The following is a 27,090-nucleotide window of genomic DNA, read 5'->3' on the forward strand; positions in this document are numbered from 1 at the left end:
CTCTCTCTCTCGCACTACCCTCTCTCTCTCGCTCATGCACTACCCCTCTCTCTCTCACGCAACTACCCTCTCTCGCGCGCTCACGCACTACCTCTCTCGCGCGCTCACGCACTACCTCTCTCTCTCTCTCATGCACTATCCTCTCTCTCTCTCTCTCTCTCTCATGCACTATCCTCTCTCTCTCTCTCTCATGCACTATCCTCTCTCTCTCCTCTCTCTCTCATGCACTATCTCTCTCTCTATCTCATGCACTATCCTCTCTCTCTCTCTCTCTCTCTCTCATGCACTATCCTCTCTCTCTCTCTCATGCACTACCCGCTCTCTCTCTCTCATGCACTACCCTCTCTCTCTCATTGCACTACCCTCTCTCTCTCATGCACTACCCTCTCTCGCTCATGCCACTACCCTCTCTCTCTCTCTCTCGCTCATGCACTACCCTCTCTCTCTCGCTCATGCACTACCCTCTCTCTCGCTCATGCACTACCCTCTCTCTCTCGCTCATGCACTACCCTCTCTCTCTCTCTCTCTCTCTACCCTCTCTCTCTCTCTACCCTCTCTCTCACTCATGCACTACCCTCTCTCTCACTCATGCACTACCCTCTCTCTCTCTCTCATGCACTACCCCCTCTCTCTCTCTCTCTCTCGCACTACCCTCTCTCTCTCGCTCATGCACTACCCTCTCTCTCTCTCATGCACTACCCTCTCTCTCTCTCATGCACTACCCTCTCTCTCTCTCTCTCTCTCTCATGCACTACCCTCTCTCTCTCTCACTGCACTACCCCTCTCTCTCTCTCTCTCTCTCATGCACTACCCTCTCTCTCTCTCATGCACTACCCTCTCTCTCTCTCATGCACTACCCTCTCTCTCTCTCATGCACTACCCTCTCTCTCTCTCATGCACTACCCTCTCTCTCTCTCTCATGCACTACCCTCTCTTCTCTCTCATTCACTCCTTCTCTCTCATGCACTACCTCTCTCTCTCTCATGCACTACCCCTCTCTCTCTCTCTCATGCACTACCCTCCTCTCTCTCTCTCTCTCATGCACTACCCTCTCTCTCTCATGCACTACCTCTCTCTCTCATGCACTACCCGTCTCTCATGCACACCCTCTCTCTCTCTCTATCTATGCACTACCTCTCCGCTCGCTCATGCACTACCCTCTCTCTCTCTCACGCACTACCCTCTCTCTCTCTCACGCACTACCCTCTCTCTCTCTCAAGCACTACCCTCTCTCTCTCACGCACTACCCTCGCTCTCTCTCACGCACTACCCTCTCTCTGCGCGCTCATGCACTACCCTCTCTCGCGCGCTCACGCATGCGCTCACGCACTACCCTCTCTCGCGCGCTCACGCACTACCCTTCTCTCTCTCGCTCATGCACTACCCTCTCTCTTCTCGCTCATGCACTACCCTCTCTCTCTCGCTCATGCCACTACCCTCTCTCTCTCGCTCATGCCACTACACCTCTCTCTCTCGCTCATGCACTACCCTCTCTCTCTCGACTCATGCACTACCCTCTCTCACTCGCTCATGCACTACCCTCTCTCTCGCTCATGCACTACCCTCTCTCTCTCGCTCATGCACTACCCTCTCTCTCTCTCATGCACTACCCTCTCTCTCTCTCTCATGGCTACTACCCTCCTCTCTCTCTCATGCCACTACCCTCTCTCTCTCTCATGCACTTACCCTCTCTCTCTCTCATGCACTACCCTCTCTCTCTCTCTCTTCTCTCATGCACTACCCTCTCTCTCTCATGCACTACCCTCTCTTCTCTCATGCACTACCCTCTCTCTCTCTCATGCACTACCCTCTCTCTCTCTCATGCACTACCCTCTCTCTCTCTCTCTCTCAGTGCACTACCCTCTCGCTCGCTCATGCACTACCCTCTCTCTCTCTCACGCACTACCCTCTCTCTCTCTCACGCACTACCCTCTCTCTCTCTCACGCACTACCCTCTCTCTCTCACGCACTACCCTCGCTCTCTCTCACGCACTACCCTCTCTCGCGCGCTCATGCACTACCCTCTCTCGCGCGCTCACGCACTGCGCTCACGCACTACCCTCTCTCGCGCGCTCACGCACTACCCTCTCTCTCTCGCGCGCTCACGCACTACCCTCTCTCTCTCGCGCGCTCACGCACTACCCTCTCTCTCTCGCGCGCTCATGCACTACCCTCTCTCTCTCTCTCTCGCTCATGCACTACCCTCTCTCTCTCTCTCTCGCTCATGCACTACCCTCTCTCTCTCTCTCTCGCTCATGCACTACCCTCTCTCTCTCTCGCTCATGCACTACCCTCTCTCTCTCTCGCTCATGCACTACCCTCTCTCTCTCGCTCATGCACTACCCTCTCTCTCTCGCTCATGCACTACCCTCTCTCTCTCGCTCACTGCACTACCCTCTCTCCTCGCTCATGCACTACCCTCTCTCTCTCGCTCATGCACTACCCTCTCTCTCTCGCTCATGCACTACCCTCTCTCTCTCGCTCATGCACTACCCTCTCTCTCTCGCTCATGCACTACCCTCTCTCTCTCGCTCATGCACTACCCTCTCTCTCTCGCTCAGCACTACCCTCTCTCACTAGCTCATGCACTACCCTCTCTCTCGCTCATGCACTACCCTCTCTCTCGCTCATGCACTACCCTCTCTCTCTCGCTCATATGCACTACCCTCTCTCTCTCGCTCATATGCACTACCCTCTCTCTCTCGCTCATATGCACTACCCTCTCTTCTCTCGCTCATATGCACTACCCTCTCTTTCTCTCGCTCATATGCACTACCCTCTCTTTCTCTCGCTCATATGCACTACCCTCTCTCTCGCTCATATGCACTACCCTCTCTCTCTCATATGCACTACCCTCTCTCTCTCTCGCATCACCCCTCTCTCTCTCGCGCGCTCATGCACTACCCTCTCTCTCTCTCGCGCTCATGCACTACCCTCTCTCTCTCTCGCGCTCATGCACTACCCTCTCTCTCTCTCGCTCATGCACTACCCTCTCTCTCTCTCTCGCTCATGCACTACCCTCTCTCTCTCTCGCGCTCATGCACTACCCTCTCTCTCTCTCGCGCTCATGCACTACCCTCTCTCTCTCTCGCGCTCATGCACTACCCTCTCTCTCTCTCGCTCATGCACTACCCTCTCTCTCTCGCTCATGCACTACCATCTCTCTCTCTCGCTCATGCACTACCCTCTCTCTCTCTCTCGCTCATGCACTACCCTCTCTCTCTCTCTCGCTCATGCACTACCCTCTCTCTCGCTCATATGCACTACCCTCTCTCTCTCGCTCATATGCACTACCCTCTCTCTCTCGCTCATATGCACTACCCTCTCTCTCTCGCTCATATGCACCACTCTCTCACTCATATGCACTACCCTCTCTCTCTCGCTCATATGCACCACTCTCTCGCTCATATGCACTACCCTCTCTCTCTCGCTCATATGCACTACCCTCTCTCTCTCGCTCATATGCACTACCCTCTCTCTCTCGCTCATATGCACTACTCTCTCTCTCGCTCATATGCACTACTCTCTCTCTCGCTCATATGCACTACCCTCTCTCTCTCGTTCATATGCACTACCCTCTCTCTCTTGCTCATGCACTACCCTCTCTCTCTCGCTCATGCACTACCCTCTCTCTCTCGCTCATGCACTACCCTCTCTCTCGCTCATGCACTACCCTCTCTCTCGCTCATGCACTACCCTTCTCTTAAAAATAAATCTTAAATCAGGCAAAGCCAGTTTCATGCTCTGTCTCACCTCGGTCACTAAAGTCATCTATGAGGATGATCTCCCTCAGGAGGACAGCGGGTGTGCTCTCCAGAACACTGTGGATGGTCCTGAGCAGGGTGGACCAGGCCTCGTTGTAGAACGCTATAATCACTGACGTGGTCGGCAGACGGCGGTAGTCAAACTTCTTAGCTCTGCATCTGTACTCAAATGAGAGAGAGAGAGTTGTTAGGAGGATCAGGTTATAAACTGACTGCAAGACTGACCACACAATCAGTGGCTCATTGGAGAGTTGTTTGAGAGTTGCTTTGGTCAGTGCAGGAGAGGAGCATTTGGTGTCATTCCTGTTGGGAGCTGTGGAAACAGCAAGAGGCAGAAATGTTAAGGGAAAGAAATCACACCGATGTCCCACATGCCTGAGCAGTTCTCATGTAGAGACGAAAGAAAGAAAAAAAAGAAAAGCCAGTCAGGGAAGTAGGCTACTCTCTGTAAAGTAATGGACACAGACAGCTCGTATGCCTTAAAAAAAGGATCCTGGCCTCACTCCAAGCTGACCGCAAGCCCAGACAGATTCAGCGGTTATTGGAAGCTGACAGTGAGCCCAGACAGATTCAGCGGTTATTGGAAGCTGACAGTGAGCCCAGACAGATTCAGCGGTTATTGGAAGCTGACAGTGAGCCCAGACAGATTCAGTGTTTATTGGAAGCTGACAGTGAGCCCAGACAGATTCAGTGTTTATTGGAAGCTGACAGTGAGCCCAGACAGATTCAGTGTTTATTGGAAGCTGACAGTGAGCCCAGACAGATTCAGTGTTTATTGGAAGCTGACAGTGAGCCCAGACAGATTCAGTGTTTATTGGAAGCTGACAGTGAGCCCAGACAGATTCAGTGTTTATTGGAAGCTGACAGTGAGCCCAGACAGATTCAGTGTTTATTGGAAGCTGACAGTGAGCCCAGACAGATTCAGTGTTTATTGGAAGCTGACAGTGAGCCCAGACAGATTCAGTGTTTATTGGAAGCTGACAGTGAGCCCAGACAGATTCAGTGTTTATTGGAAGCTGACAGTGAGCCCAGACAGATTCAGTGTTTATTGGAAGCTGACAGTGAGCCCAGACAGATTCAGTGTTTATTGGAAGCTGACAGTGAGCCCAGACAGATTCAGTGTTTATTGGAAGCTGACAGTGAGCCCAGACAGATTCAGTGTTTATTGGAAGCTGACAGTGAGCCCAGACAGATTCACTGTTTATTGGAAGCTGACTGTATGCCAACAGTATGTTTCTGCAATCAGTACAATAACAGATGGTTACTGGTCTAAACTACTGGTCCAGATGAATGACATTTATGTAACATTTTAGTCATTTAGTAGACACTCTTATCAAAAGTTACAGGAGCAATTAGGGTTAATTGCCATGATCAAGGACACATCAGATTTGTCACCTTATCGGCTCGGGACTGAAACTAGCGCCCGTTCGGTTACTGGCCAAACGATCTTAACTGCTAGGCTCTCTATGCCCTGTGTTGAGATGAAGATCATTTGGCTACTCACTCTTTCATCCTGCTGTCCTTGATGTGTCGGTGCAGGGAGATCTTATCACTAACAAAGATATTAATAGCGTATCTCTCCACGCTGTCCTCTTCCTGCTTCCTCTCCTCCGGGCTGAGGTTCAGCCTGGTGGCCTGGCCCCACTCCCCGTGCGCGTTGGCGTCCGCTGGCGCCTTCACGTACACGGGCCTGGCCAGCTGCTCACCTCCCTGCTCCTCCACACGGGAGAAGTGCCTGACCAGCAGGTTGCGGCCCCCTCCGTCCTCCCCTCCATCGGCCCCTATGGTGGAGGCAGTGGAGCGGGCTAGGAGAATGTAGCCCAGCCATAGCACCCACAGCAGGAAGAAGGTCTTTGCTAGGAAGCCCAGCTTCCGGGACCAACGCACCCTCATCGCCCCCAGCAACCAGTCACGTGGAGTCTCACCAACTGCCACTCAAGAGTGCCCAGGCCACACAGCTCTGTGGAAAACACAACAAACAGCAAGGAGGGCTGAGAAAAGGTTTAGGTCCAGTTTGAAGTTTGGCCTACGATGAAAGTATTAGATACCTTGAGCTGAGTTAAGTGGATCCATGGCAGTGAACCATTAGACCTAAACCACTTAAAAACAGGCTGTAATAGGAACTACCAGGTGAACAAAAAGGAGAGCAGTCATAGTTCATTCAAAAATCCATCCGGTTTATTACAAGATGCAACAGGGAGACACCTCCAGTGCAGAAGCAGAGAAAATGTCTAACTGGCCTCTTGGAGACTGGACCTTCACATCCTATTAAGACCACACCAAATGCTGTGTAAACACTAGCCTGAGAGGCTTGTAGGAAGACAAAACTAAAAAAGCAGTGACTTTGTCAGCTGCTACAGAATCAGTGTTCATATAATGTCATCAATGGGACAGTGAATAATCAGTGTGTCCTCGGTCTATGTACCTCCAGTCTGGCGTCAACCACTATCAACAGATATGAAAATAATCCAGAACAAGTCTGGCGACCATCAACCTGCACCTTGAGTGTTACAAATAGAACACTGGAAATGCTGTATTACAGAAAGTCCAACACTGTTGATTACTCTAAATTATCATCTTAAATATTTCCATTACAACAGCTGAATAATACTGATTATAACAAGTTATGCATAACTGTGATAGAAATCATTATGACAGTGGAGGTTGGGGACAGGCCTATCTGTTGATTCATTAAAATTCTCACTCAGAGCATTCCACATGACAACAAGATTTGATTAAACACAAAACACTTAAAAGGCTAATGATTTTATGCTAATTTCATTCCACTCCGTGGCAGCGCTAATGCTTGACAGAGACGTCTGTTCACTGCTAAATGAGAAAACACTGCTAATGATGCCGCTCAAATTGACTGACAAATTCAGGGCTAAATGGGAGCTGAAATTAAATAGAAATAGCAAAGATAGATCACTGGTGGAATTATAGGCTGCTACGCTGTGGTGTTGAGATGCTTCAACATGGAACTTTTTGGGCGACCTGACCAAATTTACATAGAAATGTGAGTTGTATCTGTAATTCTCAGTGAAAGCAAGTCTAAGAAGAGGTAGATCTGTTCTATTTCTATGCTTCCCGTTCTTCAGTTTTGTACACTAGCTTCAAACAGCTGAAAATACAATATTTTTTGTTATGGTTTAGATGGTACAATGATTCTCTACACTGTTTTGTCACAAACTGAAATGAGGCAAACGATTAGAATCTTAGCTACCAGGAAATGGTGGAGTGATTTCTGTACATTGCATCTTTAATCAAATCCAACATTTTATACAGGAAACACATATTGTACACCCTAGAAAGTTTTGGAAAAAAATGGTTCCAAAAGGGTTCTCTGGCTGTCCCGATGTGAGAACCCTTTGCAGAACCCTTTCCACAGAGGGTTCTACGTGGAACCCAAAAAGGTTCTTCAAAGGGTTCTCCAATGGGGACAGCCAGAGAACCCTTTTGGAACCATTTTTTCAAAGCGTACTATATAGCCAAGGTTCTCTAAGGTGATCGGGTTAGGCAACAGTCTAGGCCTAGTAATGTTCTAATGTTCTTCCAGTAGTAACAACATGTAGGCTTAGATACAGTCAGATAGCTCAACTCAAAAGACAGGCATACCAGAGGCGAATCAAAGAGGGCAGATACTGCTAAACCCGTCGCCAGCATCACTGTCATTGAGTGTAATCACAGTATTCATATTTCAGCAGGGATACTCAGTACAGCAGCAGTGACTGACTGAGGCTTTAGACAGTAACTTCCACACGCTTTTATCCACTCTGTACCTTTCCACTCTGAAAATAGCCTACATGTGATGTGTTCCATTCACACACACACTCCAGCGTCCTACTCTACCATTGAGATTTTTTCCATTATCAAGACTAGACTGCTTTACTATAACGTCGTAAATGTAACTCTGGAAAATATTCTATATTTGATCTTGACAGGGAAATTCTGAGAGGATGGCAAGGATGTTACCCCCTAAATAGATTTTTATATGATAGGCCTAAGCCAAAACACCCTTAAAACATTGTCAGATTCAGGTCTTTCATAAACTGAGGAGAGTATTTGCTTGATGTGCGCTGCAGCATTGCTCAGTCACTAAGCATGAGTCTCCATTTCAGTTCTTCGAGGCATTACCAGGCCCATGCCTCTTTCTTCGAGGCCTGGGGTTACAAAATAGAGAACGCCACTAAACAAAACCTCCTTTATATTAGCAGTCCATCACAACTTCCTCCCACTGAATCTGATAGCCCTTGGTGTGGCTGGGGAGGGATGGATTCGGACCAGCAGTCTAACAGAAGGCTTAGGGAGAAGATCTGCCTCCTCTTTGGAGTAAGACTGTGGGAGTTCTGAAAAATCCAAAACAAGTAGGACTAAGCCAACAGCTACAGGAGGCTTTGGGTCCACCATCGCTGGCTGGCTACACAGCCCTGTTGCTACACTAACACTAATCTAGATACCCCCTGATCAAGCATCTTCTGTCAGAGGGCATTTTAAAAAGGGAGTATGGACAGCCCTAGCAGTGTTTCATCTCATGAAGGTCTGACTGACCACAGCGCAGATGGATGGTTTGCTGCTGTTAAGAGTATAGGGACTATAGAGTTGAGTGTACAGTAGGCTATAGAGACTATACAGTAGTGTACAGTAGGCTATAGAGACTATACAGTAGTCTAGACTATACAGTAGTGTACAGTAGGCTATAGAGACAATACAGTAGTGTACAGTAGGCTATAGAGTAGTGTACAGTAGACCATACAGTAGTGTACAGTAGGCTATAGAGACTATACAGTAGGCTATAGAGACTATACAGTAGTGTACAGTAGACAAGAGTAGTGTACCGTAGGCTATAGAGACTACACAGTAGTGTACAGTAGGCTATAGAGACTACACAGTAGTGTACAGTAGGGTATAGACTATACAGTAGGCTATAGAGACTATACAGTAGTGTACAGTAGGCTATAGAGACTATACAGTAGTGTACAGTAGACTGTACAGTAGGCTATAGAGACTAGAGTAGTGTACAGTAGGCTATAGAGACTATACAGTAGTGTACAGTAGGCTATACAGTAGTGTACAGTAGGCTATAGAGACCATAGCCTACTGTACACTACTCTATAGAGACTAGAGGTTGACCGATTAATAGGAATGGACGATTAATTAGGGCCAATTTCAAGTTTTCATAACAATCGGAAATCGTTTCTTTAATATATATTTTTTACACCTTTATTTCATCTTTATTTAACTAGGCAAGTCAGTTAAGAACACATTCTTATTTTCAATGACGGCCTAGGAACAGTGGGTTCTGCCTCGTTCAGGGGCAGAAAGACAGATTTTCACCTTGTCAGCTCGGGGGATGCAATCTTGCAACCTTACAGTTACACCTTACAACTAGTCCAACGCAATAACGACCTGCCTCGCTCTCCTTGCACTCCACAAGGAAACTGCCTGTTACGCAAATGCAGTAAGCCAAGGTAAGTTGCTAACTAGCATTAAACTTATCTTATAAAAAACAATCAATCATAATCACTAGTTAACTACATATGGTTGATGATATTACTAGATATTATCTAGCGTGTCCTGTGTTGCATATAATCTGACTGAGCATACAAGTATCTAAGTATCTGACTGAGCAGTGGTAGGCCGAAGCAGGCGAGTAAACATTCATTCAAACAGCACTTTCCTGCGTTTTGCCAGCAGCTCTTCGTTGTGCGTCAAGCATTGCGCTGCATATCAACTTCCGAGATGAGGCTGGTGTGACCGAAGTGAAATGGCTGGCTAGTTGGCGCGCGCTAATAGCGTTTCAAACTTCACTCGCTTTGAGCCTTGGGGTGGTTGTTTCCCTTGCTCTGCATGGGTAACGCGGCTTCAAGGGTGGCTGATGTCGTGGTGTTCCTGGTTCGAGCCCAGGGAGGAGCGAGGAGAGGGACGGAAGCTATACTGTTACACTGGCAATACTAAAGTGCCTATAAGAACATCCAATAGTCAAAGGTTCATGAAATACAAATGGTATAGAGGGAAATAGTCCTATAATAACTACAACCTAAAACTTCCTACCTGGGAATATTGAAGACTCATGTTAAAAGGAACCACCAGCTTTCATATGTTCTCATGTTCTGAGCAAGGAACTGAAACGTTAGCTTTCTTACATAGCACATATTGCACTTTTAAGTTCTTCTCCAACACTTTGTTTTTGCATTATTTAAACCAAATTGAACATGTTTCATTATCTACTTGAGGCTAAATTGATTTTAATGATGTATTATATTAGTTAAAATAAGTGTTAATTCAGTATTGTTGTAATTGTCATTATTACAAATACATGTTTTTTTGTTTGTTTTTCAAATCGGCCGATTAATCAGTATCGGCTTTTTTGGTCCTCCAATAATCGATATCGGCGTTGAAAAATCATAATCGGTCGTGTACAGTAGACTAGAGACTAGAGTAGTGTACAGTAGGCTATAGAGTATACAGTAGGCTATATAGACTATACAGTAGTGTACAGTAGACTAGAGTAGTGTACAGTAGGCTAGAGACTATGGAGTAGTGTACAGTAGGCTATACAGTAGTGTACAGTAGGCTATAGAGTTTAGTGTACAGTAGGCTATAGAGTGGTGTACAGTGGGCTATAGAGTAGTATACAGTAGACTATAGAGAGACTAGAGTAGTGTACAGTAGGCTATAGAGTTTAGTGTACAGTAGACTATAGAGTATTGTACAGTAGGCTATAGAGTAGTGTACAGTAGGCTATGGAGACGAGAGTAGTGTACAGTAAGCTATAGAGTTGTGTACAGTAGACTATAGAGTAGTGTACAGTAGGCTATAGAGACTAGAGTAGTGTACAGTAGGCTATAGAGTTGTGTACAGTATACTATAGAGTAGTGTACAGTAGACTATAGAGTAGTGTACAGTAGGATATAGAGACAATGGAGTAGTGTACAGTAGGATATACAGTAGTGTACAGTAGGCTATAGAGACTATAGTGTACAGTAGGCTATAGAGTTTAGTGTACAGTAGGCTATAGAGTTTAGTGTACAGTAGGCTATAGAGTTGTGTACAGTAGGCTATAGAGTTGTGTACAGTAGGCTATAGAGTTGTGTACAGTAGGCTATAGAGTTTAGTGTACAGTAGACTATAGAGTAGTGTACAGTAGGCTATAGAGACTAGAGTAGTGTACAGTAGGCTATAGAGTAGTGTACAGTAGACTATAGAGTAGTGTACAGTAGGCTATAGAGACTAGAGTAGTGTACAGTAGGCTATAGAGTAGTGTACAGTAGACTATAGAGTTTAGTGTACAGTAGACTATAGCCATCTGGAGAAGGACTTTAATCCAGCCATAATCCTGTATTGTTTTGTGTGGTGGAATGAATTCTGCTGCTATGCACAAACCAGTTGGGCTAGAACCAGTTGGGCTAGAACCAGTTGGGCTAGCCTAGCCCTAGAATAATGTTCCAACATAATTATCATCAGCCTCTTCTCTACTAGCACACCACTAGGAATGGATGTAGCCAATGTCTTCATCTGCAACAGCTAAGGAGAAGAAACATCCCCCTGACATTGACAGAGAGCTAGCGTAATCTACAAGGATGTTAAAGTACAAACACGGAACAGGGCTGCGCTTTTGCTGTGACATCCATCTCAGAGACCAGTCAAACAAGTTGCACTGACAACAGTAACTGCAAGTTAGAAAATAGGTGTCAGTACATTCCTACACACTGTGTGATTGACACACATACTGTGTGATTGTATCTGTGTCACTGAATGGTATACTGAATGGTACAGTGATTGGATTGGTACACTGCAGATGAACAGCTGGACAACCTGAAACATGAGGGCCAATATGTGAGAGTTTACTCGCTGTTAACTTATTTCCACAATGGAAATAAGTCTGACTTGTTTGTGATATCCCTGTCACGTTTTTAAAATGTATATACGGTGTCCGTGTTTTTTCAACCAGCAAATAAAAATCAACCTTCAGCACTGAAAAACCCATGACAAAATAGGTACTAGTACATTCTGTATTTTACCATGATGTTATCAGTGTCACTGAATGGTGTAGGTTAAATTTGCCCCCCCCCCAACGTTGATCTTGGGTCAGTTTTGCATTTTACCCCCCTAATGGTTAGAATGGGGGGAGGGGATGCTGATCCTAGATTTGTACCTACGGGAAACTCCTCCTCCCCCCGGAGTGTCACTGGTACACCAGAGAGGAACAGCTGGCCAGCTTCAACTACAAGTACCAACAGGCTTATGTGAGCATTTACTCAGTGTAAACATTCAGCATTGAAAAACATCCCTCAATGACACAAACGACTCCTCAGTGATTACGCTAGACCTACACACTGTAGTAAGACCGCCGGCTGGCCGTATCAAACTGGATCAGGAGGTTGATAAGTGTTATATAAAATGTATTTCACAGACCTCCATCACATTGACGCAAATAGACTATAGCCTACAGGGAAAGCTTGTAGTTCAGATTCAGCCTACTTTCTCTTCAATAGACGTGATGCATTTTGCATGCTGTTGACTCAAACTCTAAAATGATAACTGATGTATTCTTGTATGTTGACAGGTTTAGTTTAGTTATTGTTTTCCCAGATGTTAAGGTTGTGGTCTGAGTGCAGGGAGTGAGCAGAAGATCCATCTTCAGCAATCAGCATGACTATCTTTTGTTCCAACAGACTAGATAGCTAGTTCAAGGAACTTGACAGGCATCAATTATAGACAATACAGAATCACTTATCACTGTAATGCAAATATGCTGAAAATGTTAAAACTGCAGAGAATCTAGATCCTCTTCCATTCAGATTAGACGAGGTTTATAGTGAGCTATAATAACTAGTTCATAGCTGGGACTGGGAAGGGTTTAAAAGCATTAGAATGAACACCCGTGTCCATGTGAAATCAGGGAATAGAAAGCACACTTGCTAAATCAATCCTGTTGTTACAAACGGTTTGTTACAAAATAACATTAGTAAAAGTTATTTGCATGGACATGGGTTAGGTTAGCCTAGTTCAGCTGTCAAATTAGAATTTCTAACGTTAACTAACTAGCTATATTAACTAGCTATCAGATCTGAGAGATAGTTATCTAATCAGAGACTCAAACGTTAGATAGCTTGTTATACACCTGACGTTCGCTAGCGTATTACTCACTTGGAGCTGGTTGCCCAGCCAGTAATTTTCGAGAACAAGAGACTTACACATCAACTAACCACGTTTAGCAAAACGTCCTGTAGCAAAAGAGAAAGCTATCTATCTGCTAGCCAGCTGACGGACCTCCTTGATAGTTAGCTCTGGTCCAGGGCAACCATTGGTGCTAGCTAAATTACCTTGCTTGATAGATTACACCTGATTATCCAAGTGTGCAAGTTAATACAATTCTTACCTTATCATTCCACTACATTCCGTGTTCTTAGAAACTGCTCAGGGTTTTCTCTAGTTTGCATCTGTCTTCTAGCTCTGACTACAGCTGTCAGTAAACACAAGGCACAACCACGTCCTCTCCACGTTGATGAGCGCTGGCTAGCTGGGGATGTCACTTTTACGTTCTGGAATTTAGGTAGCCAGCTCTTGTTTTCACTCGATTTCAATGGAAGCTTCTTCAAGCTGTGTACTCAATTAGATACCAGACTAAATGTAGGCGTACTAGAAAATATGTTTTACTTTAAAACCGCTTGTTATTCCAGAAATTCAGGTTTGCTGACTGAGCAAGTGTAGTTGGTTGGTCACCAGGAAGTTAGAGCTAAACATAAAAATAAATTTTAAAAACGTGAGCATAGCATTGCGGGGGAAAATAATATTTCATCATTTTATAAAACGTGATGTCCACTTGTAACACCTTTTCTGTCATAAATAATAAATAAAAAATGTAGCTAATTGATCTTATATATTGTGTGTGTGTGTGTGTTTGGCGTTATGTGACACTTTTTACCAGTTAATCCATATCTCTAATAGTGTGTGTGTGTATATATATATATATAAAACTGTTAAAAAGTTTGGGATCACTTAGAAATGTCTTTGTTTTTGAAATGAAAGCAACATTTTTTTTGTCCATTAAAATAACATCAAATTGATCAGAAACACAGTGAAGGAAAAGCAGCCAACAAGTGCTCAGCATATGCATTCAAGAGTGTTGGGAAAGCATTCCAGTTGAAGCTTGTTGAAATAATGCCAAGAGTGTGCAAAGCTATCATCAAGGCTGTCACGTCTACTCCTGCTCTTCCTCTCTGGCAGTCGTCGCCAGGTTATTCATTACCACACCTGTCACCATCGTTACGTGCGCCTGCGCTTCATGAGACTCACCTGGAATCCATTGCCTTGCTGATTTCCTCCCCTATATCTGTCACTCCTTTTGGTTCTTTCCCCATGTGTTATTGATTCTGTTCCAATCTTTTATGTCTGTACCCACTCTCGTTTTGTTCCATTATTTATAAAATTCACTCCCTGTACTTGCTTTCCGATTCTTAGCGTACACATTACAACGGCAAAGGGTGGCTACTTTGAAGTATATAAAATGTATTTGGATTTGTTTAGAACGTTTTCGGTTACTACATGATTCCATTTGTGTTATTTCATAGTTTTACAATGTAGAAATAGTCAAAATAAAGAAATACCCCAGAATGAGTAGGTGTGTCCAAACTGTTGACTGGTACTGTATATGTGTATATATATTCTATCCATGGTTGAGACTCAAAGAGGTGTGGCTTACAGGTTAGAGCCTGCATTTATTAATGAGATTTTCATGTGCCCCAGTCTGAACTCTCAATATGTCTATGTAAGTTTGCATGCTTTTGAACATTAACATTATTTCTGACAACTTCTTAAAATTGACAAATAAAAAAAATGTTGTTGAATACTTGTGGGAATAAACAAAAGGCACATATATGCATACATGTAAAAGGATGTGAAACACCCCCTTAAATGTGCTTGGGAATGGAGGAGTTAACAGAATCAAACCTTTGGACCATAACTGTTTGGCTTTGACTTTTTTTGTGGTCAGTATTTCACAACTGTTGGTTAAAGGAAGCCTTTCTTTCACATCCTACAGACCATTGTTGTACCCAGCCTTTATTACCTGGTAAATATCCATCTACTGTCTACATCCCTGTGTTTCAAAGCCTGAAGTAGCCTAGATAACCTGGACTTTATTGCAAAGGGCAGCCCCGGTGTGGCATATTTCAACAGTATAAAATAGGTTAGGCCTACTCTGTGTAATTGACTACATAGGCATTGCAATGTCAACAAATGTATGGCATGAGAACAGGTTTCTTTAACCAGAGAGCTGTCAGTCAGTTCCGGTTTATTTGCCAAATAAAAACTTTGGAAATGTGACCTTCAGTAAAAGGAGAGGAACTATATGAATGTGGCTTGTGAACACTTGTGGCCATGTGTCAGTTCAAGTCTGTAGCTATTGCAGACGACCGAGGACGGATCACTCAAACACTGAAAATATGAAACAAATTAAATTCCAATAGATACAATTCACAGCCAGCTATCAGGAAAAGTGTTCTGTGTGAATCATTTATTTGCCTTCTCATTTCACAGTGTCAAAACAACGTTGCTTATGTTAGATCAATACCAACACATGGTTTATGGTTTCATAACTTAAAACAGGGTTTAGGTTTGAATCTGATATCACAGGCTGTAGAATGGGTTGTGGCTAAAGTTCAATGCACAGACTAGCACTGATAAGAATATAAATGCAATACTGGAATGTACATAAGGTTGGTGGCACCTTAATTGGGGAGGACGAGCTTGTGATAATGGCTGGAGCAGAATGAGTGGAATGGTATCAAATACACCAAACACATGGTTTTGAAGTGTTTGATGCCATTTCATTTGATCCGTTCCAGACATTATTATGAGCCGTCCTCTTCTCTGCAGCCTCCACTGCTGGAATGTTGTCGATATTTAATGCAAATGCTGAGGATATTCAATGAAGCCAGTTATAATTTTTGTAAATAACTCAAGTTCACAATCATTCTCACAAGACTGTGAATCGTGTGTCACAGTGTAATAACATAATTTTAACAGGAAAAGAGTATAGGCTACACCTCTTTTACGGTAAATTAACAAATGACAGCTACAAATTACCCCCCAAATGATTTATTAACAGTTTAATCCCCTATAAGGATTGGTTTGGTGTCTTTTCCTCTAGGGGTCCTGTTCATACCGAACCAGGCCTGGCTGGGCAGCAGTGTGCCAGGCTGGCAACCACCATTGTACTGGCCCATTGTTCGGCAGACACCTGTGACTATTGGTAGCCTGCCAGGGAACTTTTCTTTCATCTTCCATCTCTTTCTTTCTCATTTTCTCTTTATCTTTCCCTCTCTTTCTCCTTCTCTCTTTCTCCCGTTGAAACCAATTGACACTTCTTTCTCTCCCAGGAGCCCCCAGGCGGAACCAGAGGGGTCCCGTTTCCCTGATATCATCTGAGATCTCAAGCAACTAAACAAGAGGGACTCTTGTGTAGTCTTACGTTTCAACCTTTCCTGAATCCAAAAGCTTAATTAGTTGCAGCCTCTGAATTGTACAAGTTCGCTTACCCATGTGTTCCTATTTTTTTTTTAATGTTCATTCAATTCATTGATTAGAATTAAACATTCTACTAAACATACAATGTGTTGACAGCTATGGTATCAATGTGAGATCACATGACATGACAGTGGTAGGCCTACATACAAAGACTAACAATTTGTGCTTGTTCTATGGAAAGTGATAAAGGACCAATGAAGTTGATTCAGATCATAATTTGTCAAATATATTCCAATAATGAATTGTTTCTTAAACAACATTAAAGTTGTAAACTGTGTTTAAACAGGCCAGAAAGGCATTTTTCTCAGATTGGCCTGATTAAGCCAATTAGAACATTGTCTGACTATAGCATCTTATTGTTACCTGGAGGGTCGTTTCAGGTCAAACACAGTTCAAGCTGAACACGTCTCTCATCTTGGGACCTTATTAACCATACAGTTATTTTGAAAGGATTTTGAGTGCTGAATATCAAGTAGTCATTAGAGAAGTCGAAATGCAATGCTCAGTGGGAAAACAATTATCAAAGTGTGCATCGACATCTAGTGGCTTTGTTAGATAGTACATCATATTACAGATATACCAGTGGCACAATAATCAGATCTGCAAGGACAGGTCACAAAGTCGTGAACTCATCTGAAATGCTGATCGACGGCCTTCTTAATACTCTTCACCACCTTCATGCACGTCAGACGTTTGGTGTGTGCCATAGATTCCACAGAGGAACTATACCGGAGCAGGCCAAGGACATCTCAAATCCCATTCCTGTAAACTTCTTCCACCATATCTGCAATCTGTAGAGCACTGTTCAAGGATATGCCATTTATGCAAAGGAGAGAGAGCTGATCGGAAAACCGAACGTACTCCCCCCAAACGTGGAGTGTCCCTGTTGCATTTCCAACACCATCGCCAATATCTACATTTTCAAGTGTGATATAATTACTCCAGTGTCCCCACACACTGCAGTTGTTTTTCATTTGGTTAGGCCATGCAATAAATCACTGTGAATAGAGGTCTATTGGAAGGTCCCGGCTCTTAATTGAGATGGATTCTGGCCCACATTCCATGTCTGGGTTCAAATGCTATTTGAAATCTTTCAAATACTTTGAGTGTTTGCTTTCGCCTGCCTGTAGTGCCAGATGGGTTTGCTCATTTGTGACAATTCTATTGATTCCATTTAGCCAGGTAAGCTCAATCAAGTCAAACTAAAGTATGTGAAATTATTTCAAATAGTATTTAAACCCAGGTCTGCCGTATTCTGACTTCTGTCCTTATGAAGTTCAGCCATTAGAAAGGAATAGTAAGGGTGACCTTCAGCGACCAGGACTGGCGAGGATAGTCAATTAGTGAACACACTAATGGGGCTTTTGACATTTTTTTCGACCTTGGTTGACCCAGTGAGTGACTCATAATTACCTGAGCCTGCCCTCAGACCCTCGCTCTCCCAAATGGATGTGTCAGAGTATATTTCCATCAATTACAGATGATGTTCTACTACGCAACCACGAGGGAGGGAGGGGGGAGGGAGTCAGTGAGTGAGGGACGGGGTGAGGGAGTGAGGGAGGTTGGTGAGTGAGTGAGTGAGTGAGTGAGTGAGGGAGGGAGGGAGGGAGGGAGGGAGGGAGGGAGGGAGGGAGGGAGGGAGGGAGGGAGGGAGGGAGGGAGGGAGGGAGGGAGGGAGGGAGGGAAGGAGGTAGGGAAATACAGACAATGACAGCGAGTGTTGTTTGAGTTCACTGTGCTGTCATTGAGGGAGGTAGAGAGGTCACAACAAGGATGTGTCTCTCACAGCTCCCAGCTGTGCCCTGGACACCATTTGTGAATTGATCGCCCCCCATCTAGCTTCAGAGTTTGTTCTGTTAGGTGACCTAAACTGGGATATGCTTAACACCCCGCCAGTCCTACAATCTAAGCTAGATGCCCTCAATCTCACACAAATCATCAAGGAACCCACCAGGTACAACCCTAACTCTGTAAACAAGGGCACCCTCATAGACGTCATCCTGACCAACTGGCCCTCCAAATACACCTCCGCTGTCTTCAACCAGGATCTCAGCGATCACTGCCTCATTGCCTGTATCCGCTACGGAGCCGCAGTCAAACGACCACCCCTCATCACTGTCAAACGCTCCCTAAAACACTTCTGTGAGCAGGCCTTTCTAATCGACCTGGCCCGGGTATCCTGGAAGGACATTGACCTCATCCCGTCAGTTGAGGATGCCTGGTCATTCTTTAAAAGTAACTTCCTCACCATTTTAGATAAGCATGCTCCGTTCAAAAAATGCAGAACTAAGAACAGATACAGCCCTTGGTTCACCCCAGACCTGACTGCCCTCGACCAGCACAAAAACATCCTGTGGCGGACTGCAATAGCATCGAATAGTCCCCGTGATATGCAACTGTTCAGGGAAGTCCGGAACCAATACACGCAGTCAGTCAGGAAAGCTAAGGCCAGCTTCTTCAGGCAGAAGTTTGCATCCTGTAGCTCCAACTCCAAAAAGTTCTGGGACACTGTGAAGTCCATGGAGAACAAGAGCACCTCCTCCCAGCTGCCCACTGCACTGAGGCTAGGTAACACGGTCACCACTGATAAATCCATGATTATCGAAAACTTCAATAAGCATTTCTCAACGGCTGGCCATGCCTTCCGCCTGGCTACTTCAACCTCGGCCAACAGCTCCGCCCCCCCCGCAGCTCCTCGCCCAAGCCTCTCCAGGTTCTCCTTTACCCAAATCCAGATAGCAGATGTTCTGAAAGAGCTGCAAAACCTGGACCCGTACAAATCAGCTGGGCTTGACAATCTGGACCCTCTATTTCTGAAACTATCTGCCACCATTGTCGCAACCCCTATTACCAGCCTGTTCAACCTCTCTTTCATCTCGTCTGAGATCCCCAAGGATTGGAAAGCTGCCGCAGTCATCCCCCTCTTCAAAGGGGGAGACACCCTGGACCCAAACTGTTACAGACCTATATCCATCCTGCCCTGCCTATCTAAGGTCTTCGAAAGCCAAGTCAACAAACAGGTCACTGACCATCTCGAATCCCACCGTACCTTCTCCGCTGTGCAATCTGGTTTCCGAGCCGGTCATGGGTGCACCTCAGCCACACTCAAGGTACTAAACGACATCATAACCGCCATCGATAAAAGACAGTACTGTGCAGCCGTCTTCATCGACCTTGCCAAGGCTTTCGACTCTGTCAATCACCATATTCTTATCGGCAGACTCAGTAGCCTCGGTTTTTCGGATGACTGCCTTGCCTGGTTCACCAATTACTTTGCAGACAGAGTTCAGTGTGTCAAATCGGAGGGCATGCTGTCCGGTCCTCTGGCAGTCTCTATGGGGGTGCCACAGGGTTCAATTCTCGGGCCGACTCTTTTCTCTGTGTATATCAATGATGTTTCTCTTGCTGCGGGCGATTCCCTGATCCACCTCTACGCAGACGACACCATTCTATATACCTTCGGCCCGTCTTTGGACACAGTGCTATCTAACCTCCAAACAAGCTTCAATGCCATACAACACTCCTTCCGTGGCCTCCAACTGCTCTTAAACGCTAGTAAAACCAAATGCATGCTTTTCAACCGGTCGCTGCCTGCACCTGCATGCCCGACTAGCATCACCACCCTGGATGGTTCCGACCTAGAATATGTGGACGTCTATAAGTACCTAGGTGTCTGGCTAGACTGCAAACTCTCCTTCCAGACTCATATCAAACATCTCCAAACGAAAATCAAATCAAGAGTCGGCTTTCTATTCCGCAACAAAGCCTCCTTCACTCAAGCCGCCAAGCTTACCCTAGTAAAACTGACTATCCTACCGATCCTCGACTTCGGCGATGTCATCTACAAAATGGCTTCCAACACTCTACTCAGCAAACTGGATGCAGTCTATCACAGTGCCATCCGTTTTGTCACTAAAGCACCTTATACCACCCACCACTGCGACTTGTATGCTCTAGTCGGCTGGCCCTCGCTACATATTCGTCGCCAGACCCACTGGCTCCAGGTCATCTACAAGTCTATGCTAGGTAAAGCTCCGCCTTATCTCAGCTCACTGGTCACGATGGCAACACCCATCCGTAGCACGCGCTCCAGCAGGTGTATCTCACTGATCATCCCTAAAGCCAACACCTCATTTGGCCGCCTTTCGTTCCAGTACTCTGCTGCCTGTGACTGGAACGAATTGCAAAAATCGCTGAAGTTGGAGACTTTTATCTCCCTCACCAACTTCAAACATCAGCTATCTGAGCAGCTAACCGATCGCTGCAGCTGTACATAGTCTATTGGTAAATAGCCCACCCTTTTCACCTACCTCATCCCCATACTGTTTTTATTTATTTACTTTTCTGCTCTTCTGCACACCAATATCTCTACCTGTACATGACCATCTGATCTTTTATCACTCCAGTGTTAATCTGCAAAATTGTAATTATTTGCCTACCTCCTCATGCCTTTTGAACACATTGTATATAGACCCCCCCTTTGTTTTCTACTGTGTTATTGACTTGTTAATTGTTTACTCCATGTGTAACTCTTTGTTGTATGCTCACACTGCTATGCTTTATCTTGGCCAGGTCGCAGTTGCAAATGAGAACTTGTTCTCAACTAGCCTACCTGGTTAAATAAAGGTGAAATAAAAAATAAAAAAATAAAACCCTCCAGACTGACTCTGTGCCAGGGGCTGCTGCTACAGTGTGCTGCGGTGGTGAGTGACTGTGCCAAGGTTGCAAGAGGCAGGGTGCCATGCACTGTGTAATGACGTTGGCCTCTTTGGGTATAGCAAGCCCCATCCCCCTCTCCCTGCCTTCCCCTTGCCTCCTTCAACTAGGTTGCTGTGGTCAGAGAGGTCGTAAATTCATGAGAAGACCCTGCCACATGGCCACATAGTATAAGAGGCAGAGTAAATTTTCATGGAGAACAAAGCAATTCCTTCCACCTCACAGAACTTGAGGTACGAACAAATTTCATGTTCCGGAGAAAGTATAAAAGATCGGTGAAGAATCCAGCTACAAACTGGTCCATTTGTCACAACTTGGGGAAGCTCATGGGAGACTGTGTGGACACATTACCATAACACTGTTTATATCATAGCCTCAGATATGAGGTTTACAACTAATTGTTGTATAAGATGAATGAGTGAGTATGATACTGTTTGTAAAATTGTGTAATATGATTTTGGACTGTTTAATGAAGGAAAACTCAAAAAGGGGATTGGAGTTAACTAAATCAGAGGACCGCCCCTGAGCCCAGTTAGGGTCAGACATCCTGGGACAGCTCTTTTCTGTCATTCTGAATAAAACCCAACTTTGAGAAATTATCACCAGACCATGTTTTTCTCCATTAGGGGAGGACAAAGGTTGTAGACCATTGCTGAATCTTTTAACCATACCACGTGGTTAAACTCTTAGACTATTGATACCGACAGAATAAGAACAAGTCTTTGATATTAATTACTAGTCTGCAGCTAGGAATTCGGTATCATTGAACGCGAAGAACGACAACCGCCGAAACATCCATTCTATAACAAATTAATGAATATCACTCTGAACAATCCCCTCTAACCAACACAGAGAGAGAGAGAGAGAGAGAGAGAGAGAGGACGAAACTCTCTCACCAGCGATCAAGACGACGCACTGAGCGTAAATATATATATTGATTGCAATTGTTCCCGAATGAGTGAGCGTTCATGTGCAAAGAATTAGCATTTCAATTGTTATAATTATCACTCTGTAGTGACTTCTTAGACGACCCACACTTCCCCTTTTGTCTAACAAACCGCCATGCCGGTTTAGCCCACTAGGGCACATTCTCCTATCATTTCTTGTAACCACATTTACCTTGTTTGTTTGTTTGTTTATGCATTTCTGTGAATTACTTAGTTAGTAATAAATAAATGATTTAAGACAATTGATGTATGGATGACTCATAGGTTCGTGCAGATAACCAACAATTTACGATGTTTGGAATGAGACTAACGTGAGGTAAAGTAAATAATTCATTAATCAGAAGACTGTGGATCAGATAAGAAAATATCTGAAAGGTCATATTAGGAAATTATAACCTTGTAATCTGAATATTTTTCTTTGGTGCCCCTTCTTCCTAGTTAATTACGGTTACATGATTAATCAGTCTAATCGCGTAATACTAATTACAGAGAATATTTGATAAAAACCATACTTCTTCAGTTTAATGATAGTAAAGACACGACAACTGTTTATGCAGCCAAAGCAGACCTGAGCCAGAACCTGAATCCTCTAAGTGATAATGTGTGAGAGAGAAGGGCTTATTCCCATTCTAGCCACGGGGCCCGCTGGGAGCCTCTGTTAAACAAAGCTCCTCCATGGCATGCAAACACACCACCCCATTTCCCCATACCTCCAAAACTCCCATCTCACACACACACACACTCTCCAAAAACTCCCTCCCCTCTCCTGCACCAAACTCCCCAAGGCTCTCATCCCATTGTCCTGGCAACACTTCGAAGTCTGTGAGCTGTTTGTGTCATTTATAAGAGACACAAAGGGGGTAGGAGGAGAGAAGGAGGTGTGAAGCTTGTGGGCAAGCTGTTTAGGAAGACTGTGCCTCAAAGAAAGTTGTACAGTAAGTAACAATCCTTTTGGAAGAAAGGCAGGCAAATGGCCAGCTTTCTGCTTTTGGGATCTGCTTGGATCTGTGCAGAGATGTGAGAGCTAGTTCTATTACTGCATACAACTGGCTCTTTCTCAATTGCATTTGACAGACTCTATTGGATGGTATGAGAGCTTTTTGACGTGGTACTTGTTTACTATTTATGATTGTCTTAGACCTGAAGGAACTGGCACACATAATGTAATGAGGCACCCGTGAATTTTGAATACACTTTTGTTAAACTACTTTCTTCTCATATCTCAGTGTAGTAGTGAAAAAAGTACTCAACTATGATATATGTAATATGTATGATATACTTCAGCAAAAGTAAAGACACCTTGATTTACTGAACAAAAATATAAACGCAACAATCAACAATTTCTAAGATTTTACTGATTTACAGTTCATATAAGGAAGTCAGTCCATTGAAATGAATTCATTAGGCCCTAATCTATGGATTTCACATGATTGGGAATACAGATATGCATATGTTAGTCACAGATACCTTTTTAAAAAAGTAAAAAAAACATTCAGTATCTGGTGTGATCAGCGTGACAAATCTCCTTCACATTGAGTTGATCAGGCTGTTGATTGTGGCCTGTGAAATGTTGTCCCATTCCTCTTCAATGGCGTTGCGAAGTTGCTGGATATAGGCGGAAACAGAAACACACTGTCATACATGTTGTCCCAGAGCATCCCACACATGCTCAATGGATGATATGTCCGGTGAGTTTGCAGTCCATGCAAGAACTGGGACATTTTCAGCATCCAGGAATTGTGTACAGATCCTTGTAACATGGGGCCGTGCATTATCATGTTGAAACACGAGGTGGTGGTAGATGAATGGTACGACAATGAGCTTAAGGATGTCATCACGATATCTCTGTGCATTCAAATTGCCATTGATAAAATGCAATTGTGTTCGTTGTCCGTAGCTTATGCCTGCCCATACCAACCCCCCTCCCACCTCCCACCATATTGACATCAGCAAACCCCTTGCCTACACAACAACATTCTCTAAAACAATGTTGGATGAGGTTTGTGCTAGAGAAATTACCATTAAATTCTCTGGAAACAGCTCTGGTGGACATTGCTGCAGTCAGCATTACAATTGCATGTTCCCTCAATTGTCCCCAGCACAAGGTGCATGTGTGTAATGATTATAATGTTTAATCAGCTTCTGATATGCCACACCTGTCAGGTGGATGGATTATCTTGGCAAAGGAGAAATGCTCACTAACAGGGATGTAAACAAATTATTCTAAAATTGATACAATTTATTTTTTCCTCAACAATACCCCATAATTACAAAGGAAAAACAGGTTTTTAGACATTTTTGCACATTTATAAAAAATACAAAACTTAAATATCACATCTACATTAGTATTCAGACCCTGAATACTCAGTACTTTGTTGAAGCACCTTTTATCATCTCAAGGATGATAAATGGAAACAGGATGCACCTGAGCTCCATTTCCAGTCTCACAGCAAAGGTTCTGAATACTTATGTAAATAAGGTATTTCTGTTTCTAAAACCTGGTTTTTGCTCATTATGGGGCATTCTGTGTAGATTGATGAGGGAAAAAAGGATTTCATCCATTTTAGAATAAGGCTGTAACGTAACAAAATGTGGAAAAAGTCAAGTGGTCTGAATACTTTTCAAATGCACTGTAAATACAGTACCCGTCAAAAGTTTGGACACACCTACTCATTCAAGGGTTTTTCTTTATTTTTACTATTTCCTCAATAGTAGAATAATAGTGAAGACATCAACACTATGAAATAGCAGATATGGAATCATGTAGTACCAAAAAAAGTGTTAAACAAATCTAAATATATCTTATTGTCACACACTGACCATAGTTTGCTTTGTATGTTCTATGTTTTGTTTGGTCAGGGTGTGATCTGAGTGGGCATTCTATGTTGGATGTCTTGTTTGTCTGTTTCTGTGTTAGGCCTGATATGGTTCTCAATCAGAGGCAGGTGTTAAGATGTATCAAAATAACCATGCTGCCTTTTGGTCCGCCTCTCCTTCCCAGGAAGGATCCCGTTACAGAATCACCCACCACAACAGGACCAAGCGGCGTGGTGACAGGCAGCGGAAGCAGGAGGAATGGACATGGGATGATGTATTGGATGGCAAGGGTTGCTACACATGGGAGGAGATCCTGGCGGGAAAGGATCGCCTTCCATGGGAACAGGTGGAGGCTGCTAGGAGAGCAGAGGCAGCCGGAGAGAGGAGCCGGCGATATGAGGGAACACGGCTGGCAAAGAAGCCCAAGAGGCAGTCCCAAAAATGGCGAAGCCAGGTAGGAGACCTGCGCCAACTTCCTGTGCTTACCGGAGGGCGAGAGAGACTAGTCAGCCAGGATCCCCCAGTGCTGCCAGTCAGTCAGGATCCGCCAGTGCCACCATTCAGCCAGGATCTGCCAGAGCCGCCATTCAGCCAGGATCTGCCAGAGTCGTCAGTCTGTCCCGAGCTGCCCCTCTGTCCCGAGCTGCCCCTCTGTCCCGAGCTGCCCCTCAGTCCAGTGGGTTCATTTAGAAGGGTCGCCGTGGTTAGGAGGCCACGGAAGCGGACAATGGGGCGGACTAAGACTATGGTGAAGTGGGGGCCACGTCCAGCACCAGAGCCGCCACCGCGGACAGATGCCCTCCCAGACCCTCCCCAATAGGTTCAGGTTTTGCGGCCGGAGTCCACACCTTGGGGGGGGGGTACTGTCACACCCTGACCATAGTTTGCTATGTATGTTCTATGTTTTGTTTGGTCAGGGTGTGATCTGAGAGGGCATTCTATGTTGGATGTCTTGTTTGTCTGTTTCTGTGTTTGGGCCTGATATGGTTCTCAATCAGAGGCAGGTGTTAGTCATTGTCTCTGATTGGGAACCATATTTAGGTAGCCTGTTTGGTGTTGGGTTTTGTGGGTGATTGTTCCTGTCTTTGTGTTTGTTACACCAGATAGGGCTGTTTTTGGTTTTTCACGGTTCTTGTATATTGTTCTATTTTCATCTTCATTAAAGATGTATCAAGATAACCACACTGCATTTTGGTCCACCTCTTGTAACGGCGTTCGTCTGTTGAAGGAGAGTCGGACCGAAATGCAGCGTGGTGGTTACTCATGTCTTTTAATGAGGAATAGCGATACATGAAATAACTATATATAAACAAAACAACAAACGGAACGCGAAAACCTATTACAGCCTATCTGGTGAAACTACACAGAGACAGGAACAATCACCCACAAACACACAGTCTACCTAAATATGGTTCCCAATCAGAGACAACGAGAATCACCTGACTCTGATTGAGAACCGCCTCAGGCAGCCAAGCCTATGCTAGACACACCCCTAATCAGCCACAATCCCAATGCCTACAAAAACCCCAATACGACAACACAATAAACCCATGTCACACCCTGGCCTGAACAAATAATTAAAGAAAACACAAAATACTAAGACCAAGGCCAGAGACCAATACCTCTCCTTCCCAGGAAGAATCCCGTTACACTTATATATTTGAGGTTCTTCAATGTAGCCAACATTTGCACACACACGGCCCTGAGTACTAGAGGAACATTCGATCCGGAGTCAAGTGTCGTTTCTCTCCCCCGACCTAGCACACTGGGGAGCTCATCTTCGTCAATGCCAACTGGATGAGTCACGGCCCGGAGGCGGTGACGCGGGAACTGGGAAGCGTGCGTCCTCTGATGTCTTACCCCTGTGGAGCCGGAGATCCTGACTCCTTCTGTTTGCACCTGATAGCACTGCTGGAACTGTTCCTACCGCTTCCATCCCTCGTCACATCTATCAAAACACAGGGACAATAAAATCGTTCCGAGCAAACTCTCACTGAAATGCTTTAATTGCCTCAGCCCTCTAGCAAATATCAATCGGATGCGCTGCGATTTTTACTCCCTCGAACAGGTAACTGAACTGTCTGCCAGTGCATGATTGAAAAGCTTTTTTCATATTTCACTTTTCCAGTCTGATAATCCTAACCCAGTTGAAACAGCACAACCCACTCTAGAATAAGATTTGACAGTGGTTATAATCGGTGGCAACATGTCATTCAGGGCAGATTCTGAGCTCCACATTTTTAGCAAAAATAATAATAATAATAAATATATAGTTGAAGTCTGAAGTTTACATACACTTCGGTTGGAGTCATTAA

At 44.7% G+C, this 27,090-nt stretch overlaps 1 protein-coding gene across 1 annotated transcript in view; it reads right to left on the minus strand.

Annotated features, from left to right (window-relative positions):
• The window catches only part of LOC109903400 (polypeptide N-acetylgalactosaminyltransferase 4), a 28,443-nt gene extending 14,950 nt beyond the window's left edge, over positions 1–13,493 (minus strand). Inside the window, 3 exon segments of the mRNA XM_020500070.2 lie at positions 3,754–3,923; positions 5,269–5,724; positions 13,147–13,493. Of these exon segments, the coding sequence (XP_020355659.1) occupies positions 3,754–3,923; positions 5,269–5,657 (559 nt within the window). The 5' untranslated portion in view covers positions 5,658–5,724; positions 13,147–13,493.
• Positions 13,494–27,090: the final 13,597 nt, after the last annotated feature.

Source organism: Oncorhynchus kisutch, linkage group LG14, assembly GCF_002021735.2.
Source record: "Oncorhynchus kisutch isolate 150728-3 linkage group LG14, Okis_V2, whole genome shotgun sequence".
NCBI lineage: Eukaryota > Metazoa > Chordata > Actinopteri > Salmoniformes > Salmonidae > Oncorhynchus > Oncorhynchus kisutch.